The 17,734-nt window shown below is 31.5% G+C and overlaps 1 protein-coding gene across 1 annotated transcript in view; it reads right to left on the bottom strand.

The window, feature by feature from the left end:
• Positions 1-651: 651 nt before the first annotated feature.
• LOC114289226 (xanthotoxin 5-hydroxylase CYP82C4) overlaps positions 652-17,734 on the bottom strand; it is a 377,811-nt gene continuing 360,728 nt past the window's right edge. Inside the window, exon 3 of the mRNA XM_082919669.1 lies at positions 652-1,555. Within this exon, the coding sequence (XP_082775795.1) occupies positions 917-1,555 (639 nt within the window). The 3' untranslated portion in view covers positions 652-916. The remainder of the gene's footprint in view (positions 1,556-17,734) is intronic.

Raw genomic sequence — 17,734 nt, forward strand, 5'->3', positions numbered from 1 at the left:
CTATATTGATTAAGAGGCTTTTTTTGGGGACACCCCAAATAAGCTGCTTATTAGCTTATTTGTATCACACCACCTCTCTATTTTTCTACATGTTTTCTCATAATAAGTAAAAGTCAAAAAATAAATTATATCCAAAACAACCTTGAGTGTGACTCATCTCACATTAAATTTAAATTAAAAACATGACATTTTTTTTTACTCCCAAATAGATACGAGATCACTTCCCTATAATCATTTATACTCATAAAATTATGTTTGAATGACATGAATTTTGAAAAGAATTAGAATCTCATAATATTAAGATTATTGGTAATAAAATTTCCAGATCAATGTTATTTATGCATTTAGCATTTGGTTTCGTTATGAATATTGACAAAATTTTAAGTCTTGTTAGTCCCATTTTATTTTTACTCTTAAATAATCAATATTTCTTGAGCAATCTATGGGGAAGTAGGAGAATCAAATACTTTGTTGGGGAATAAATTTTTTTTTTTTGCTAAAATAAATAAACCGTAATCACTTTTTTATTTTAATTCATTTCAAAGGTTGAATTCATGATGACTCAAAATCACATTTTCATTTCCCTCAATATTCATGTCACTCAAACATAGCAAGTGACTCAAAAAAACAATAACACTACAAATTCAGAAATTTTCTCAAAAACCATTAATATATGATTGAGATTTATTTTACAAATTCCAACAATGCATGCATTTAATCTCTACTAAACACTTTAATTCTTATCACAAATATGTATTCTAGTTCTTGGACTTAATCCAAAAACAAATATTGTAAATATGGGTCCACCTTATTGGTACAAGAGTCCTAAAATGTAGAGGTGAGGTGACCTTGTATACACTCCCATTTACCGCACATTACATATGCAACATACACACTACAAACTAAGATGGTCTATCTATGGCTGATCATAAAACTCACTTGGCAAGCGTGGGGTGACCAACACTTCCAATGGAGTTGCCTTAGGTAGTGAAAGCCCCAGCCCCTCACTCATATCCACTTTTCCATTCCCCGGTAGGATCGCAAGGTTGAACCCTTGAAGCAGTCGAGCTAGTATCAAATGCAACATTTGATAGGCTAAGGTGCTTCCAGGGCATGACCTCCTACCAGCACTAAAAGGAAGGAGCTCAAATTGCCGCCCTCTTAAATCCACTTCTGCTTGTGACGTAAGAAATCGCTCTGGCCTGAACTCATTAGGGTCAGCCCACAAGCGAGGGTCGCGGTGGAGCTTCCAAATGTTTACTATCAAGCGAGTGCCTTTGGGGACGTAGTAGCCAGAGACATGGCAATCTTGAATGGACTCACGTGGTATGGATAAGGGTCCTGAAGGGTAAAGTCGTAGTGTTTCCTTGATGATGGCTTGGAGGTAAACTAAGTTCTTGGTGTCTGATTCATCTACCCGTCGCAGTTTTCCATGTCCAATATACATATCTATTTCTTGTTGCACTGTTTTGAGGGCTGTGGGATGGTTTAGAAGTAGGGAAATTGCCCAAGTTAATGTGGCAGTTGTGGTATCAGAGCCACCTAGGATAAGCGTCTGCAAAAAAATAAAAAATAAAAAATAAAAAAATTTAATATTATGAAATTAAATTCTCAATTGAAAAGAATGTACAACAATATTATGCATACAAAAAAAAAAAAAAATACAGAGTTACACTTACAATGAATTTGAGTCATATAATAATTTTTCTGTTATTGAAAAAATGAATGAATTTTACAACAACATATAATCTGGTTTGAAGGGTTGTCACGCCCCAAAATTTGGACAATTAAATATTAAATTAGGACTAAACTTCAATCAATATTCCATCATCCAAATCCTAGGGGTGAAACAAAATCTAAACGTTCTCGTCTCCAAAAGGTTTAAGTAAATTTCCATCCTTAAAAGATTACAAGGGAAAAAAAAAAAAAAAAACCCTAACAAAACACCAACCAAACCATCCACCATAATTTCATAACTAACTAATACCTCCAACATTAAAGCAACAATAAATAATCAAAATAACTTAAATAATGTAAAGTTAAAAAATAACCTACAATGTCAAATTGTCAAAATACTAAGGTCATAAAAATAAAAAAATAAATACATAAATTAATATCAACCCTAAACTCAAAAAAACAAAAGAAATCCAAACAACATGCCCAACAACTATAGTTAGTTTCTTACCAGTTCACAACTAAATAGAAATTGAGTATAGAATAAACAAAATAAACATAAAAATTATGGTGGGTCAGCCCTACATAAAAAGTTAGTAAAATCTACCATTCTGAACAAAAAAAAAAAGTTAGTATAATTTAATCATGAATAACTTGCTAAAGAATTATAAAAATGCACTGTTTCATACTTAAATTATTCGAATTGACCAAAACTCAAAGAACAAAAGTTATACAGAATCAAATTTCCTAAAAGGTAAGGCAAACGAATTTAGTAGAAACTGAACAGGTTGAGAGAAAAACTTGATAGAAGAATCTAAACAAAATTCGATCAAAAAAAATCTAGAACTAAAAATGAAAAAAAACTGCCCTAAGTTGATTTTTTTTCGGAAAAGTTCAAAACATGAAAAGTGTTTAGAATAATGTTTTACTTCAGTTTACACGAAACCAATAAAAATGAGCTCGTTTCATGAGTTAAAACAATTTCTAAAATCTGCATTGCTAAAATGAATAAAAACTACTATAATCAAGATTATCTGATTACAAGTTCCAATTGATCTTTTTAGTACAAAGTTAAAATACAAAAGTTGTCTAGAATTACGTATACATGCCTTTGCCCAAATTTCATAATTTATCAAGGTCGTTTATTATTTTTCAATATGTACAAATCAAAACAATGCAAACAATACCATCAAGTTCATATTTAATTCTTTGTACCTTAACTCCACCACTTCAGCCCTTCACTCCCGTATACCTAACACCGCTCCAAAGCCAAACTTGCATAGGGATATCGTTCCGAGTTTGACCCACACTCCTCGGATGGTTAACATATACGTACGCATGAGAACGAGACAACAATATATATATATACACAATCTCTCATCTACTCATGAGAACAAACATAATAATGCCAAGCCTAAGGTATTTAAATAAATCTTATAATCCTCACATTTTTTTTATACACTCTTTCTCACCAACAATCAAATAAAGTAACAATCAATGGAGTCATGGTCGAGTGTAAGGAATTTTATCTATGGGTTCTCAGTTTATTTTAATTTCATATATCTATGAGTGTGATTACAATCATAAAATAAATTCATATAAAAACCATAAACTTTGCATACAGAACTAATCAAAATAATTAAATTCAATCAATTATCTACATGTAAATACGAAATCAATTCAACATCAAATACATAAATAAATAAAAACAACGAATTAAACATAAATCAAGAGAAGTGAGTTTTACACTCACAATATTTTTTTGAAAAGTAAAAAACATACTTAGGCACCGTTTGGGAAGGTGGGTTGGAGGCTTTTTTGGCTATTTTAGCCACAAAAAACAAAATAGGCTATTTTAGCCATAACAAACAAAACATCACATCCAACCCATAATCATTACATTCTTCTCTCACAAAAAAACTCAAAAAAGCCAAAAAGCCAAAAAGCCCTTCCCAAACCAAGCTTTTAAGCCCAGGCTAAAAAAGCCAAAAAAGCCAAAAAGCCAAAAAGCCAACCCACTTCCCAAACGGAGGCTTAAAGAATTAGTAGAACCACCAAAACAAAACTCTAACTCTTATTTAATTATTTTTTCTCCCTGCCTCGCCACTCTATCCAAGCCGTCTCTCTCTTCTCTTGTAACTCACCTGCACACACACACAGCCCCCTTTCTTTGATTAATCTCTCTCTCTCTCTCTCTCTCTCTCTCTCTCTCTCTCTCTCTCTCTCTCTGGGCTGCTCTCGGCTGCTTTTTTTTTTTTTTTTTTTTCCAACACCTCTCTCATGCTTATAAGTTATAACCTAATTTGACAACCTATTATATTATTTAAATACAACATAATTACAACATATATAAATATGAATATACGATTATATATATATAACACCTTTTATATATATAAAAAAATATCAATATATATAAATATTTAAATTAATTAAATATCGCATTAAATTCTCATATAACTACACAATTAATAAAGTCAAAAATAAAATAAAATAATAATAATAAATATGACTTACGAAAAATTAGAAGAGTATTGTCTGAACTCAAATAAAATTAGAGGAATATTTATACTACTTATTCCTGCATAGTTACTCCAAAGTCCTACCATTTGGTTTGGCTAGCTACAAGTAAATTAAATTGGTTATATCATCCAACCAAAGGTTAGGATCCAGAGATTATTCCATGGTTCTCAAGGGCAGAAGGCCTTAATGTTGTAGTATTTACAAAAGGAAGAGACTTTTCTTCAATCCATTAATTGGACTGAATGGTTTAGTTGATTAATTAGATTAGAGGTCCAGATGAGGTGATTGTGGTCTTCCAGTTGAGTTAAATTAAGTTTATTTAACTCTTAAACTTAATTTTGGTGGAGCCCTAACTCTATTCTCTCTGTTCGAAAAGACTTTCTGCTCAATTTTAATATGCACATTAATAATTACACTATTTTTCTTTTCTTATTTTCTCTACAACTGATTCCGTTGCTGTAGAGCGAGATGGGTCGGTAAGTCGGAGAGAGTTGTCTTCAAATCAGACGCATCACCTCGTCGGCATAAAAAAAGTGTGAATCGGAGAGAGGGAGAGAAGTAAAGGACGAGGAGAGCGAAAATGGAGATAACGTATCAGAGGGTGTCATTTCTGGAAAGGAAGAGGGAATTGAGTGGTTGGAATCAAAGAGGAGATGAAGAGTGTCTACTCACCATGATTGTTGCCTTGATCTCAGTCTGTTTGGTTAAATGCTAAGAGATCTTTGCACTTTTTTTTACCCAATTTGATATATTCCATCTTTACAGAATGCACCATTAATAAAGTTCAGATCTGGAGTGCAATTGTTTCTCTTTAGCTAAAAGCCCTCCATTAAAGATCTGGGAACAATTTCTCTGTATTTGTATATATGTAATGTGTTTTTGAGTTAAAGGAAGAAGATAAACTGCAGGGTAGTACTGTTTTTTTACCCACAAAAGTTATCTTTTAGCAACTAGGTCAAGAGTCAGCTTATTGATTTTTTTTTTTTTTGACTTTTTTTTTGAGTTATATCACTTTTTTATTTTTATTTTTTTTAATTTTTTTTAAAAAAATAAATAAATAAATAAATAAATTAACTTATACTTCAACCTTTTTGTGGGCCAACTCTCCAAACATGAGCGATACAACCTCCGTCAATTTGGATGAAAATTATGACAGTTGTACTTTAGTACAAAATTACAAGGTCATATTTGAATAATAAAGGGACAAAATGCTCCTATCCTTAACCATAATGGGATAAATTAAATTTTATTTTAAAATAAATAATCTATTATCAAGATCATAATTACTATATATATATTTTTAGCAAATATACTCAAATTATATAAATATTAATATTTAATTAATTTAATTTTTATATGAATTATTTAGATTTAAAATAAGTGGGTTATCATATTTATTTAAAGCATGATAAAAAGATTTATTTATATGTAATGTTACTTGATATATATGCAAATAATTTGGGCCGAGCCATTAATGTAGCCAAATAAGACTTAAGAAGTATATGGTAGTAGCCATTAATGTAGCTCAATACGACTTAGGGCAAATTTCATATACCTCTCTTGAGATTTGGCTAAATTACAGATATCTCCTTGAGCTTTCGAAAATTACATTCCACCCCCTAAGGTTTGTATTTTCATAACAATTTGTCCCCTAAAGTTTAAATTTCATAACAAATTACTTCCTAATTTATTATGCAAATATAGCATTTAGAGAAAAATTTGTAATTTTTCAAACTTCAAGGGATATTTATAATTTAACCAAATCTTGAGGGATACATGTAATTTGCCCTAAGTCTTAAGAAGTGATTTGACATACGACTTGACCTAAGAAGTACAGGTAGCCCAATTTTATGATATGCGTTAGACGTCCAATTGAACCCTTAGCTTTGCTAAGCTGGTTTGTGAAAACCTTCCACGGACAAGTACATGAGGTTCTTTTTATTTTTTTTAATAGTAAAAGTAAAAATTTTATAAAAAAATATGAAATTAAAGGTACAGAAAGATAAAAAGTATTGAAAGAGTGTTAACACCATAAATCTGCAATTTTTATTATTATTTATTATTTATATAATTGCAGGACACGTGGCATCCTCTTATTCATTTGGAAGTTAAAAGAAGTTAAAGAGATAATGGAGAATATGAAGGACAAAGTGGATGAGTGGGAGGACAAAGTGGATGAGTGGAAGGACACGTGGCAAGACAAGAATGAAGATGGAAGAAATGGGTAGTTACTAAGTAGTTATTGCTGTATTTTTTCCTCTATAAATAGCCATTAATGGCTACATTGTAAAGGATCCAGAATTCATAATCAAAGACACTTGATTTCAATATTTCTTGTTATTTTCCTTATCTTAGGAGTAGTTTAACGTAGATTTATATTTCGAAGCATTTATTTTCAGCATTTCCATTTCGAAGCATTTTATGTACTTTCTTTTCGAAGCATAGGAGTAGAGGTAAGTAATTATTACTTTGATTGTTCACTCAATCATCTTTCTCCGTTCCCCATTCTTCTTTTAATTTTTCTTTTCTTTACACTTGGCAATCTTGAAGTCCTCTTCGTTGAGGCAAAAGAACCGTCAACACAATCGCTTGATAATTGGCTTGAATTTAATCTGTAAGGATTTTTCAATCCTTGCTGGCACGCTCGCATTTATGATATTTTCCTTCGTAGGAAAAATAAGCCAACATTTTAGCCAACATTTTTTGGCACGCCCAGTGGGACGTCAAGTGTAATAAATGGAAAATGAATTGGATTTGTCCATTTCGAATAGTCTAGATGAAATTTATTGGCGTAAACAAGAAATTTTGGATCTTCAAGAAGAGATCCATTTTCTTGATGCAATAAATTTTCATCCCTTACAATATTATTTGGTGGAAGAAAAAAGACACCATTTAATTGGAGAAATTCATCAACTTGATATGGAAATTCGCCAATGGAATGATGAGTTATCAACTCTCACTACCAAGTCTTTAACTGAGGCCTTAATGGCCGGAATTGGTGAATTTTTTCAGAATTTTTCCATGGTTAAAAATAGCAAAAGCAAAGAATTGATTTCATCAATGGCTCGGGGGGTTCAAGAATCCGTTTTTAAAGAACCAAATTATGAAATTAACATAACGAAAGAGCATGTTTTTGAGCCAAATTTGGCTAAGAACGATGTTTCATACATGGCTCGGGGGGTCCAAAAATCAATTTTTAGAGAGTCAAGTCATGAAAATAACATTCTTATGGGGGATTTTCATAAGCCATTAATGGCTAACATGGAAAAACAACCTACTTTGCCAAAGAATTATGAAAATCAATTCGGCGAAAGTCATGTTTTCAAACCAAACATGGTCAAGAATAATGAACAAGCCACTGTTCATGAATTCAAAATTTTTGACATTTTTCAAAATGTCAAAAAGTATAAATTTTCATGGTCACACTATACCATGACTTTTGGTGTTCAAAATCCTTTTTGGATTTGTGGTTCACATCAAAATATAATTATGATGATGTGGCTAATAAAATTAACAAATTGTTCTTATGAGTTCGAAGCACTAAGAACAAGGGATGACCATTTAAAATGCATGAACTTGGCTAGAAAAAGCCTGTGCATTTAAATAAATGGTTGAGAATGGCTTATCTTTTCAAATTGATGGCCAATTGTTTGTATGTACACAATCAAAGCATCGAAGATACATTCGAAGCATTAAGAGTTGTTCCGAAGGTTGATTACTTCACCTTCGAAGCTGTATAAAGCTTTGAAGATACATTCGAAACATCAAGAGTTGTTTCGAAGGTTGATTACTTCACCTTCGAAACTGTATAAAGCTTTGAAAACTTTCGAAATGTGTACATCTCTTCAAATAGATGTAAAATGACAATTAATTAGTTGTCGAATAATGCCTGTTTTTGGCATGATAAGTTGGCTCGAAGAACAACAGTTTTGGTATCTTCGAAGAATTAATAATTAGTTCGAAGCACAAAATTAATATTTTCATTAATTATGTGTGAGCCAGAACATATAAGTTTTGAATAACCACAATGTGGGCCAAAAACAGCTTCGAAAGCCGTTTTGCCATAAGTTGCTTCGAAAGCCGTTTTGCCATAATTTTGTAAGCTTCGAAGCACTCTATCTTGCATCAACAACAGCTTCGAAGAAATAATAATGGTGGTTGTGAACCTTCGAAGCTTTGCCGAGTATTTTTGAGGATGTAATTTGTCTTTTGTCGGCTCCATCGACCTTCGAAGAATGATTTTGGTCCTTTATATCACTTTCGAAGCTTGTTACTAGTCATAATTCAAGTCATCCAGTCATAATTTCATACTCATTCGAAGCACTTTATTGGTGTTGTTACATCATTCGAAGCACTTTGCTGCTTAGGTTAGTCATGTGCTTGGTTCGGCCCTTCAAAAATTCAAGTAAACATCATTTTTAAGGGCCGCGGGGGGTAATGTTAACACCATAAATCTGCAATTTTTATTATTATTTATTATTTATATAATTGCAGGACACGTGGCATCCTCTTATTCATTTGGAAGTTAAAAGAAGTTAAAGAGATAATGGAGAATATGAAGGACAAAGTGGATGAGTGGGAGGACAAAGTGGATGAGTGGAAGGACACGTGGCAAGACAAGAATGAAGATGGAAGAAATGGGTAGTTACTAAGTAGTTATTGCTGTATTTTTTCCTCTATAAATAGCCATTAATGGCTACATTGTAAAGGATCCAGAATTCATAATCAAAGACACTTGATTTCAATATTTCTTGTTATTTTCCTTATCTTAGGAGTAGTTTAACGTAGATTTATATTTCGAAGCATTTATTTTCAGCATTTCCATTTCGAAGCATTTTATGTACTTTCTTTTCGAAGCATAGGAGTAGAGGTAAGTAATTATTACTTTGATTGTTCACTCAATCATCTTTCTCCGTTCCCCATTCTTCTTTTAATTTTTCTTTTCTTTACACTTGGCAATCTTGAAGTCCTCTTCGTTGAGGCAAAAGAACCGTCAACACAATCGCTTGATAATTGGCTTGAATTTAATCTGTAAGGATTTTTCAATCCTTGCTGGCACGCTCGCATTTATGATATTTTCCTTCGTAGGAAAAATAAGCCAACATTTTAGCCAACAAAGAGGTTTGAACAGTATAAAATATTTTTATTACTATTATTTGTACTCATATAACCAACCCTTCGTCTTTATAATTTTTTAAACAAAAAGTAAACCAAAACAAGACCAAAACAAACTTTGGCTCCGTTTGGAAAGAAAAAAGTCAGGTTTTTTTGGCTAAAATAGTCACAGAAAATAAAATAGACTATTTTAATCATAAAAAACAAAACATCAAATCCAACTCATAATAATTACAATCATCTCTCACAAAAAAAACTAAAAAAGTCAAAAAGTCAAAAAGTCAAAAAGTCCTTCCCAAACCAGGCTAAAATAGCTAAAAAGTCAAAAAGTCAAAAGGCCAACTCACTTTCCAAGCGGAGGCTTTAATAGTTAAGAAGGACCTACCTACCAATAAATAAATAAATATAAATAAAAAGAAAAAAATTGAAACCCCAAATCAAACCACATACCCAAAAACACACTCCTCGGCTCCCAAGGCACAACCACACTATACCCAGGGCACATCTCAGTGTCTCCCACACCTGTCCCCTCCGCCAAACTTCACCCACTCTATGGCTGAACACCATTCGTATAAACACACCCATGGCTGAAGCTTGCTTCCAAAATCAAAACACCCACCGGCCCAAACACTCAAACTCCCATTGCCAAACACACTTAGCCTAAGCACACAATTGAAGCTTCCATCGCCGAAACGCCCACTGCGGAACACACCATTGGCAGAAACACACCAACTTCCATACCCTCCTTACATGATAATATCTCGCGCGACATCCACTTAGAGAAATGACTAATAGAATTATTTTTCACATGAATTATTCACTTATGTTGTGTTTGGTTTAGAAATTTGGATAGAAATTTAGAAAAAAAAAAAGAAAAAAGAAAAAAAAAAGAGGCGTGTGAAATTAGGTGAAATGTAAATATATTTTATTTATATTTCACTTACCTTTTTCTTTCTCTTTTCAAATCTCTTCCCAAATCCTTCAACCAAACATATTATTAAAGACGTGTTTTATAGCACTACACTCCTAACATGATAACATCTCACGCAACATGATAAAATCTCACGCAACGTCCGCTTAATAGATAAATGACTAATAGAATTATTCTCCACATGAATTATTCGTTCATATTAAACCCTAAAAACTGTGCTACGTTCACCACTAATTTGACTATTGGATGACTCTTGAGAAGCATACCCATCAATTCACTAGCTTGATGTCTCACTCACTACATTATCGCCTTATCTGAACTATGAACCTTTCATTTACGAACATTATTATTGGCTAAAATAACTTTTTAACTTATATTATGCTAAGAATGAAATAATCTCACTTATATGCCTTAACCAAAAGGGTCCAAATTAATACTTATGAACTTTTTAGAGATGTGAGGCAAAAAAAAAAAAAAAAAAACTCTTTAGAGAAGGCAAGGAATTTGAGTGTACCAGAGCAGTTCCCTTGATGATATCCTGGCTCTTGTGTCCAAACACCAACCCATCACCATCCTCAGGGAAGCAAGACAACAACACATCCATGAAGTCTCTTTCATCTTTCTTCACCTTCCCTTCTCTCGTTCTCTGCACATGTTCTTCAAGCAACATACTCAAGAAATAATCCATCTCTTTACCATTCCTCTTCATAGCCTTCACATTACCCTGCAAATCCATCCATTCAATCCCGGGAATCACATCCGAACACTCAGAAACACCACTCAAATACATGAACTTGTCCATCGTTCTCGCGAACTGCCTTGCCTCATTGTCTCTCTCACTGTCACCAAAGTTGTATCTCTTCCCCGCAATCACCTGTAGCATCAAGTTCAGCGTCACTTGCCTAAACCATTCACTCATTTTCACCTTACACTCTGTTTTGGAAACATAGCAGAGAGAAAAAAAAAAATGATTACATAAAATTAGAAGAAAAAAAGAAAAAAAGAGGAAAATTACATAAAATTAGAAGACAAAAAGAAAAAAAAAAAGAAGGGAAAATTTGAAGTTTGCCTTTTGTCTGGATAAATAAGGGAATCTCTCATATTTTGTTTGGGAGGTCAAGTATAATCTGTGTGTTTGCTTGTGGGTTTTGAATTGAAATTTCTCTGCCTCTTATTAACGATTTTGGATATGCACATGATTGATCTTATCTTATTTTGGAATTGTTTGGCATACACTATTTTAGTCTATCTTTTTATCTTTTTTGAGTCACATCAATCAACATCTTCTCTTTACTTTTCTATACATCTTTTTATGAAAAATCAAAAAATACACTTATTTAGAACATCGCAAACTATATGAGATGCTTACCATAAACAATGATGCAATTTTTTTTCAAATTATTTTGTATCTTTCTCGGAGTTAATAAAATTATCTTTGATTGCCGCCAAAAAAAAAAAAAAAACCCCAGAAGAAAAGTGAAGGAATTTTTTTTTTGTTTTATGTTATATGGTTAAAATAACTTTTTATAAGGGTCACTTTTTAAATTTCTTCAGTATATTTAAAGGATAATTATGATATTATAAATGGTACTAGTTAGTTGATTTCTTTCCAATTTCATTACTAAAATAAAAAATAAAAATAGACAATTTTTAGAGTAGTAATACTATGTACTCAACAAATTTTATCAAAAAGAATATTGCTATTCAAGCACAAAAATTAGACCTCCTTTTTAGATCAAATGATATGTCATTCTGTTAAAATATTTAAGTCAAATCTCTCTATAATTTATTCACTAATAACCAACTAATCATCCTAATAACATATCACTAAGGGTTGGTTTGGGATGTTCTAAAAAAGTACACTTTTTGACTTATTGGCTTATATGGGTTGGGTTTGGGTTGGGTTTGATGTGATGTGTTAGAGAGGTGATGTGATTTAAATAAGATGATGTAACTTAAATAGAATAGTGACTTTTTGACTTTTTGTATTATTTAGTTTATGCCAAACCAACCCTTAAATGAGCTTATATATCAATTTTTTTTAATTATTTTTAATTCCAAAAAAACATCAATATATGATTTAGAGTAATGCTACGGATTCCAAAAAAAATTATCAAGAATTATATATACTATTTATATGGGCGTTGGCGGGCCTTGATTTGGTCCCATGTCGATGATCCAAACAGTTCAATGTGTAGAATCCATCAAGTACATGATTCTTGAAAAAATTACGTTGATCGGATATCGATAACCACTTGATCAGATTATATTTTTAAAGTAATTTTCAAAATAAATTGTAACAAAAATGTGATATGATCAAGTAGTTATCGATATTCAATCAACGTGATTTTTCACAAAAATAATGCATTTGATGAATACTACATATTAAACGATTTAGATCATCAACATATATCCAAATTAGGATCCATCAGTGCCGAACAACCCCTTCCAATTACTGGGGAGGAGCTGAGCTGAGTCCTTTATATAATTTATATTTATATTTATTTTAAACATGGACCCACAAGGCATGAACTAAGGGTTGGTTTGGTGTGTCCTAAAAAAGTATATTTTTTGTCTTTTTACGAAAAGATGTGCAGAAAAGTAGAGAGATGATATGATGAAAAAAAGATAAAAAGATAAAAAGATGAATTATATAAATTATGCCAAACCAGGCCTAAATCTCAACCTCATATATGCTTTCATGATAAATTTCTGCACCAAAATTCTAAGAGAGTAGAGAGACTTGTAAAAGAAATGAGTTAGTCTGTAACCCCCCCCCCAAAAAAAGGAAAATTTAGTCAAAACATTTTAATTAGACTCTTGTTTGGTAAAAAATGCAGTTTAATTTATTTTGTTTCATAAATTCTCTAAAAAGAAAATACATAATTAAGTAAAGACAAAATAAAAAATATATATTTTTTTTCTTGAACAATATATTACTAAAGTAATACGTTACTGTGAACCAGAATAACATGTTTTTTTGGGTAAGTAAATAACATGTTATTGTCAAATAAAGTAACATATTCCTGTTACTGTTTACATTAATTTCGTCGGTATTAATTTTTTTTTTTAAAGAATTTCATAGTCAATATGGATCTTATTTGATAGATCTGGATGAAAGAATTCTAAAAATATTCAGAGTGTTTGGTTTGATTTTTTTGAAAATTGAAATTTTTGATTTTCATATATATTTTTTTTATTTTTGGTGAATATTTTTAAAATTTGAAATATTTTTTTTTTTATGTTTTTAGATGCACCTTACTTAGATATACCTAAAAAGTAAAAAATTGTAAAAAAATATTTTAAAAAATTAATAAATACATAAAAATATAAAAAAATATACTGAATTCTTGTATTTTTTTTTTTTTTACATTTTTGATATTTAGTAAATTTTTAAAAGGTTTTTTTCACAAATTTTTTATTTTTTAGGTATACTTATGTTAGATATGTTTAAAAAGTAAAAAACAATTACTTAAAATATTAAAAAAAATCAATAAAAACAAAAAAACACGGAAAACAATAAAATAGAATTTTTCGAAAAGTATTTTTGAAAAACCTAACCAAGCAAGGTATTAATTTTATTAAAAACCGACATCTACATCACAAGTTATATTATTTTAAAATTTAATATTTTGACAATAATTATATATATTGTACTTTTTAAGAAATTTTTTTTTTGTGTTTGTCTTTAATGTATTAAAATTTTATTATGAGAAAATTTTAACCAAATTATCCAAAAAAAACTTCAAATTTTTACCTAGATTAAACATATGTGATAGAAATTGAATGAATATATTGTAAGATTCATATGTAAAATAAATCTGATGAATATATTAAAATTTTAAATTTTGAGTATAATTTCTGGATTTGTAAAATCACTGCAAGCAAATTGATTTCTGTCCTTTTTTTTTTCTCATTTCATTTCATGTTTTTTTTTTAAACTTATCCAAACAAACCAAGAGATATTTATTTTTTACCGTTATTATTATAATCGAAATCACCCAATTCAAACTGATTATTTATGAAACTACCATTTTTGATGCTGAGTAAATAGAGCTCTTTGATCGACAAGTCCACCTCCAGGGCTCGGACATGCTTCAACGACTCCAAATGGCGGTTAGTGAGGAGGTGTTGGGTGGTGACTTTACGAAGCTCGCGCCAGTAGTCATCGGAAGGTCCGAGCGCGGAACTGGCGCCATTGTAGCCCATGTATTTGAGTGCTGCGGTTTGGGGCCGAGACATGAAAGCTCGGTCGTTGACAGTGAAGCATTCGGTGATTGTTTCTTTGCTGCTCACCACGATCGCTCGGCGGAACCCGAGTCTGATTGTGAATATCGGACCGTGTCGGTCGGCCATGGCGGCGAGGGTTCGGAAGAGTGGGGTTTGGCCGGCGAGGAGGTGGAGGTGGCCGATGATCGGCCACGCACCTTTCGGTTCGGGGCCTTGGGTACCGGTCTTGGACATCCATATTTTGGAGAGTACAAGTAGGGCTACAAGGATTCCGGCTGCTTGAAGTAGAGGAACAAAATCCATTTTTAGAAAGAGAGTGAAGGAAGGAGGGAGAGAAGGAGAGGAAGACTACGGAGAGGTGAGAGGGTTATTGAGAAACTTGATGGATGGAGGTACAATATTTATAACTCAATACACACGGTTGTCCCATAATCCCAATTTTATGGAAAGGGTCCTGCTACGTTTCATGAAAACTGTTATGAAAATCATCTGCACCGTTGGATCATGAGACACATACCTGATCTAACGGTGCAGATGGTTTTCATGACAGTTTTCATGAAAATTTTTCATGACACCTAGCATTTCCCTTATGGAAAATTCTTCTATACAACTATCTGAGTGTGGTGTTAAATGAGTAGTTATTGTGGGAGGATATTTTTGAGTAACCACTACAACAAATTTGGGATTTAAAGGCGAAACAAATTTGTCCCAAAATATATATATTTCGTCACTCAAACTAATTGCGACGAAAATTTTTCGTCACCCATTTTGTCGCCAAAGCATCGTTACTAAAGGGTCTTAGAAACGAAAAAATAAATTCATCATTGAAAATGATAAATTTGTGACGAATTTTTTTGTCTCCAATACACTCTGTTGGGAATATACTTGTAAGTAATTAACGACAAAATATTTTGTCATTAAAGGAAGAAATTAGAGACAAAAGTATTTTGTCATAAATATAAGAAATATAGACAAAATAATTTTGTCACATTTAATATAAACGAAGACACAATTTTTTTGTCAAAGAAGCTACCAATAGAGACAAAAACAAATTCATCATTAAAAATGATAAATTTGTGACGAATTTTTTTTGTCTTCAATACACTCTGTTAGGAACATACTTGTAAGTAATTAGCGACAAAATATTTTGTCATTAATAAAAGAAATTAGAGACGAAAGTATTTTGTCATAAATATAAAAAATAGAGACGAAATAATTTTGTCATGTTTAATATAAACGAAGACGAAAATTTTTTGTCAAAGAAGCTACCAATAGAGACAAAAACAAATTTATCATTAAAAATGATAAAATAATGTCAAAAAAAATCGTCACACATTGAGGGTAATAGTGACAAAATGTGACAATACTTTTCGTCATTACAAATTCATTTAGCGACGAAATAAAGAATTCATTACAAAATTAATCTTCCACCTAAGCCAAGTAAGAGACGAAAAAACCTTCTTTAGGGATGGAAAATTTTGTCATTAATTTCATAATATTTTTTTCCACATTATATACCTATTTTATCAAAATCTGAATTTTAGTTCAACAAATAAAACCCTATTCATGTTGAAACCTGTTGAATATAACAATTCCATCACAACTTAACCTAACCTGTCATCAACTCATTTACGAATTAACAAAATAAAAATATTCATTCATCATTACAAATAATTTCATCCTAATACAATAAAATAGTGCAATATCCACAAAATATCCAAAAGTTATAACTTGTACAATTCTACCAAACATCCAACAATAATTAGTGCAACTCCACAAAGTATGTGTATCATTTTCAAACAAAAATGAACATTCAAGTAAATTACATCATTGTTGCACGTCAAAAATGCCACCCCAATCCAATCTGTAAAAAAATAAATTAAAAACTTTAGTAATTAATTAATTATACAAAAGATTAAAAACATTAGTAACTCATCAATTTACAATTAGATCAATCATACAATTTATCCCTCTAACATACTTTTTTTCGAGATTATGAGAACAAAAAATTAATTTTAAGGCTAATTCACAAATAGTGTATCCCATTAATGTGCCGTAAGTTCATACAACTTATATTGGCCCCTCCTAAAGTGTTTCTGTTGGTTCCTATACAAATCTATGGTTGTGTGATAATTTAGCCTTTCAACGGCCTTTTTTGAAGCTTTAAGTATAAAGAAAAAGAAATATTTTTTAGACTAATTCACAATTTATACATCCCGTGCACCTGTACAAATTGGATGTCCTATGCATGTTTCCATTACTTTCTAATTCTTCAAACATATATTCTTTTATAAAATTTATTATATTAAAGTTAATATACTTTATCAAGAAGTATGTCCACTTGTGGATGAGTCCCCTCCACTTCCAAAGTGTCCAGTGAATCCTTTGGCCCTCAAAAAGTTGACAAGATCCTTCTGTGTCTCTACTTCTACAAATCTTCTATTTTATTGTTCTACATTTGTATTTGTTCCTTCTGTGTCTCTATTTGCATCTCAAGGCGCTTCACATAATCATTTGTTTCAGCATATTTGGTAGTGGTCCTCCTAATAGAGGATGAAGGTCTCATGCCAAGTCCCTTCACATAGCCAGACCTTGGCTTTAGGACTTTGATTGACAGCTCTTCTGCAGTCAAAGGGGTTGATCCCAGTTGTGAGAGGTGATCAGCCAGTGTTTGTATCATATTTTCCTATCAAATATTAAAAAATTAAATAATTATTAGAAAAGTAGTGTGCACATAATATAAAACATGTCTACATATATGTACATGTATGCATACATGTGCACATCACACCTAATTATTTAAGTCTTAAGTTTGGCTCAGAAGGGTGCAGATTTTAAATGAATCATTGTGAGTGCGAGATGTCAAACTTCTGGCCTACCTAAAAGTAAAAAGTTATAGATCCCAAAAAATGCCCATAAATAAAGCAAATTGTGTAGATTCAAATAGTGTGATGTGGGACACACACATAGTAAATTAGGTTCATACATTCCTTTTTGGGGATACTTTTTCTGTTAACAAGTGCTGCTGCTACCTAAAATTGACTGTTAGGGAAAATAACCAAAAGTTTTGTAAAGTCTCTATACTAGCATAAGGAGTGCTTCTCATGCCCACACCTAACAAATAATGAATTTGTTACACCTAATCAACGTGGAGACCATAAATCACATTTCATAATTACTTTGCAAGGCAATGCAAAACATAAACAAAAGTAGCAGATCTAATGTAAAAATTCAAAATTACAAAATAGTAAACACATTAAA

Source organism: Camellia sinensis, chromosome 3 (assembly GCF_055761805.1).
Source record: "Camellia sinensis isolate YWXY chromosome 3, ASM5576180v1, whole genome shotgun sequence".
Taxonomy (NCBI): Eukaryota; Viridiplantae; Streptophyta; class Magnoliopsida; order Ericales; family Theaceae; genus Camellia; species Camellia sinensis.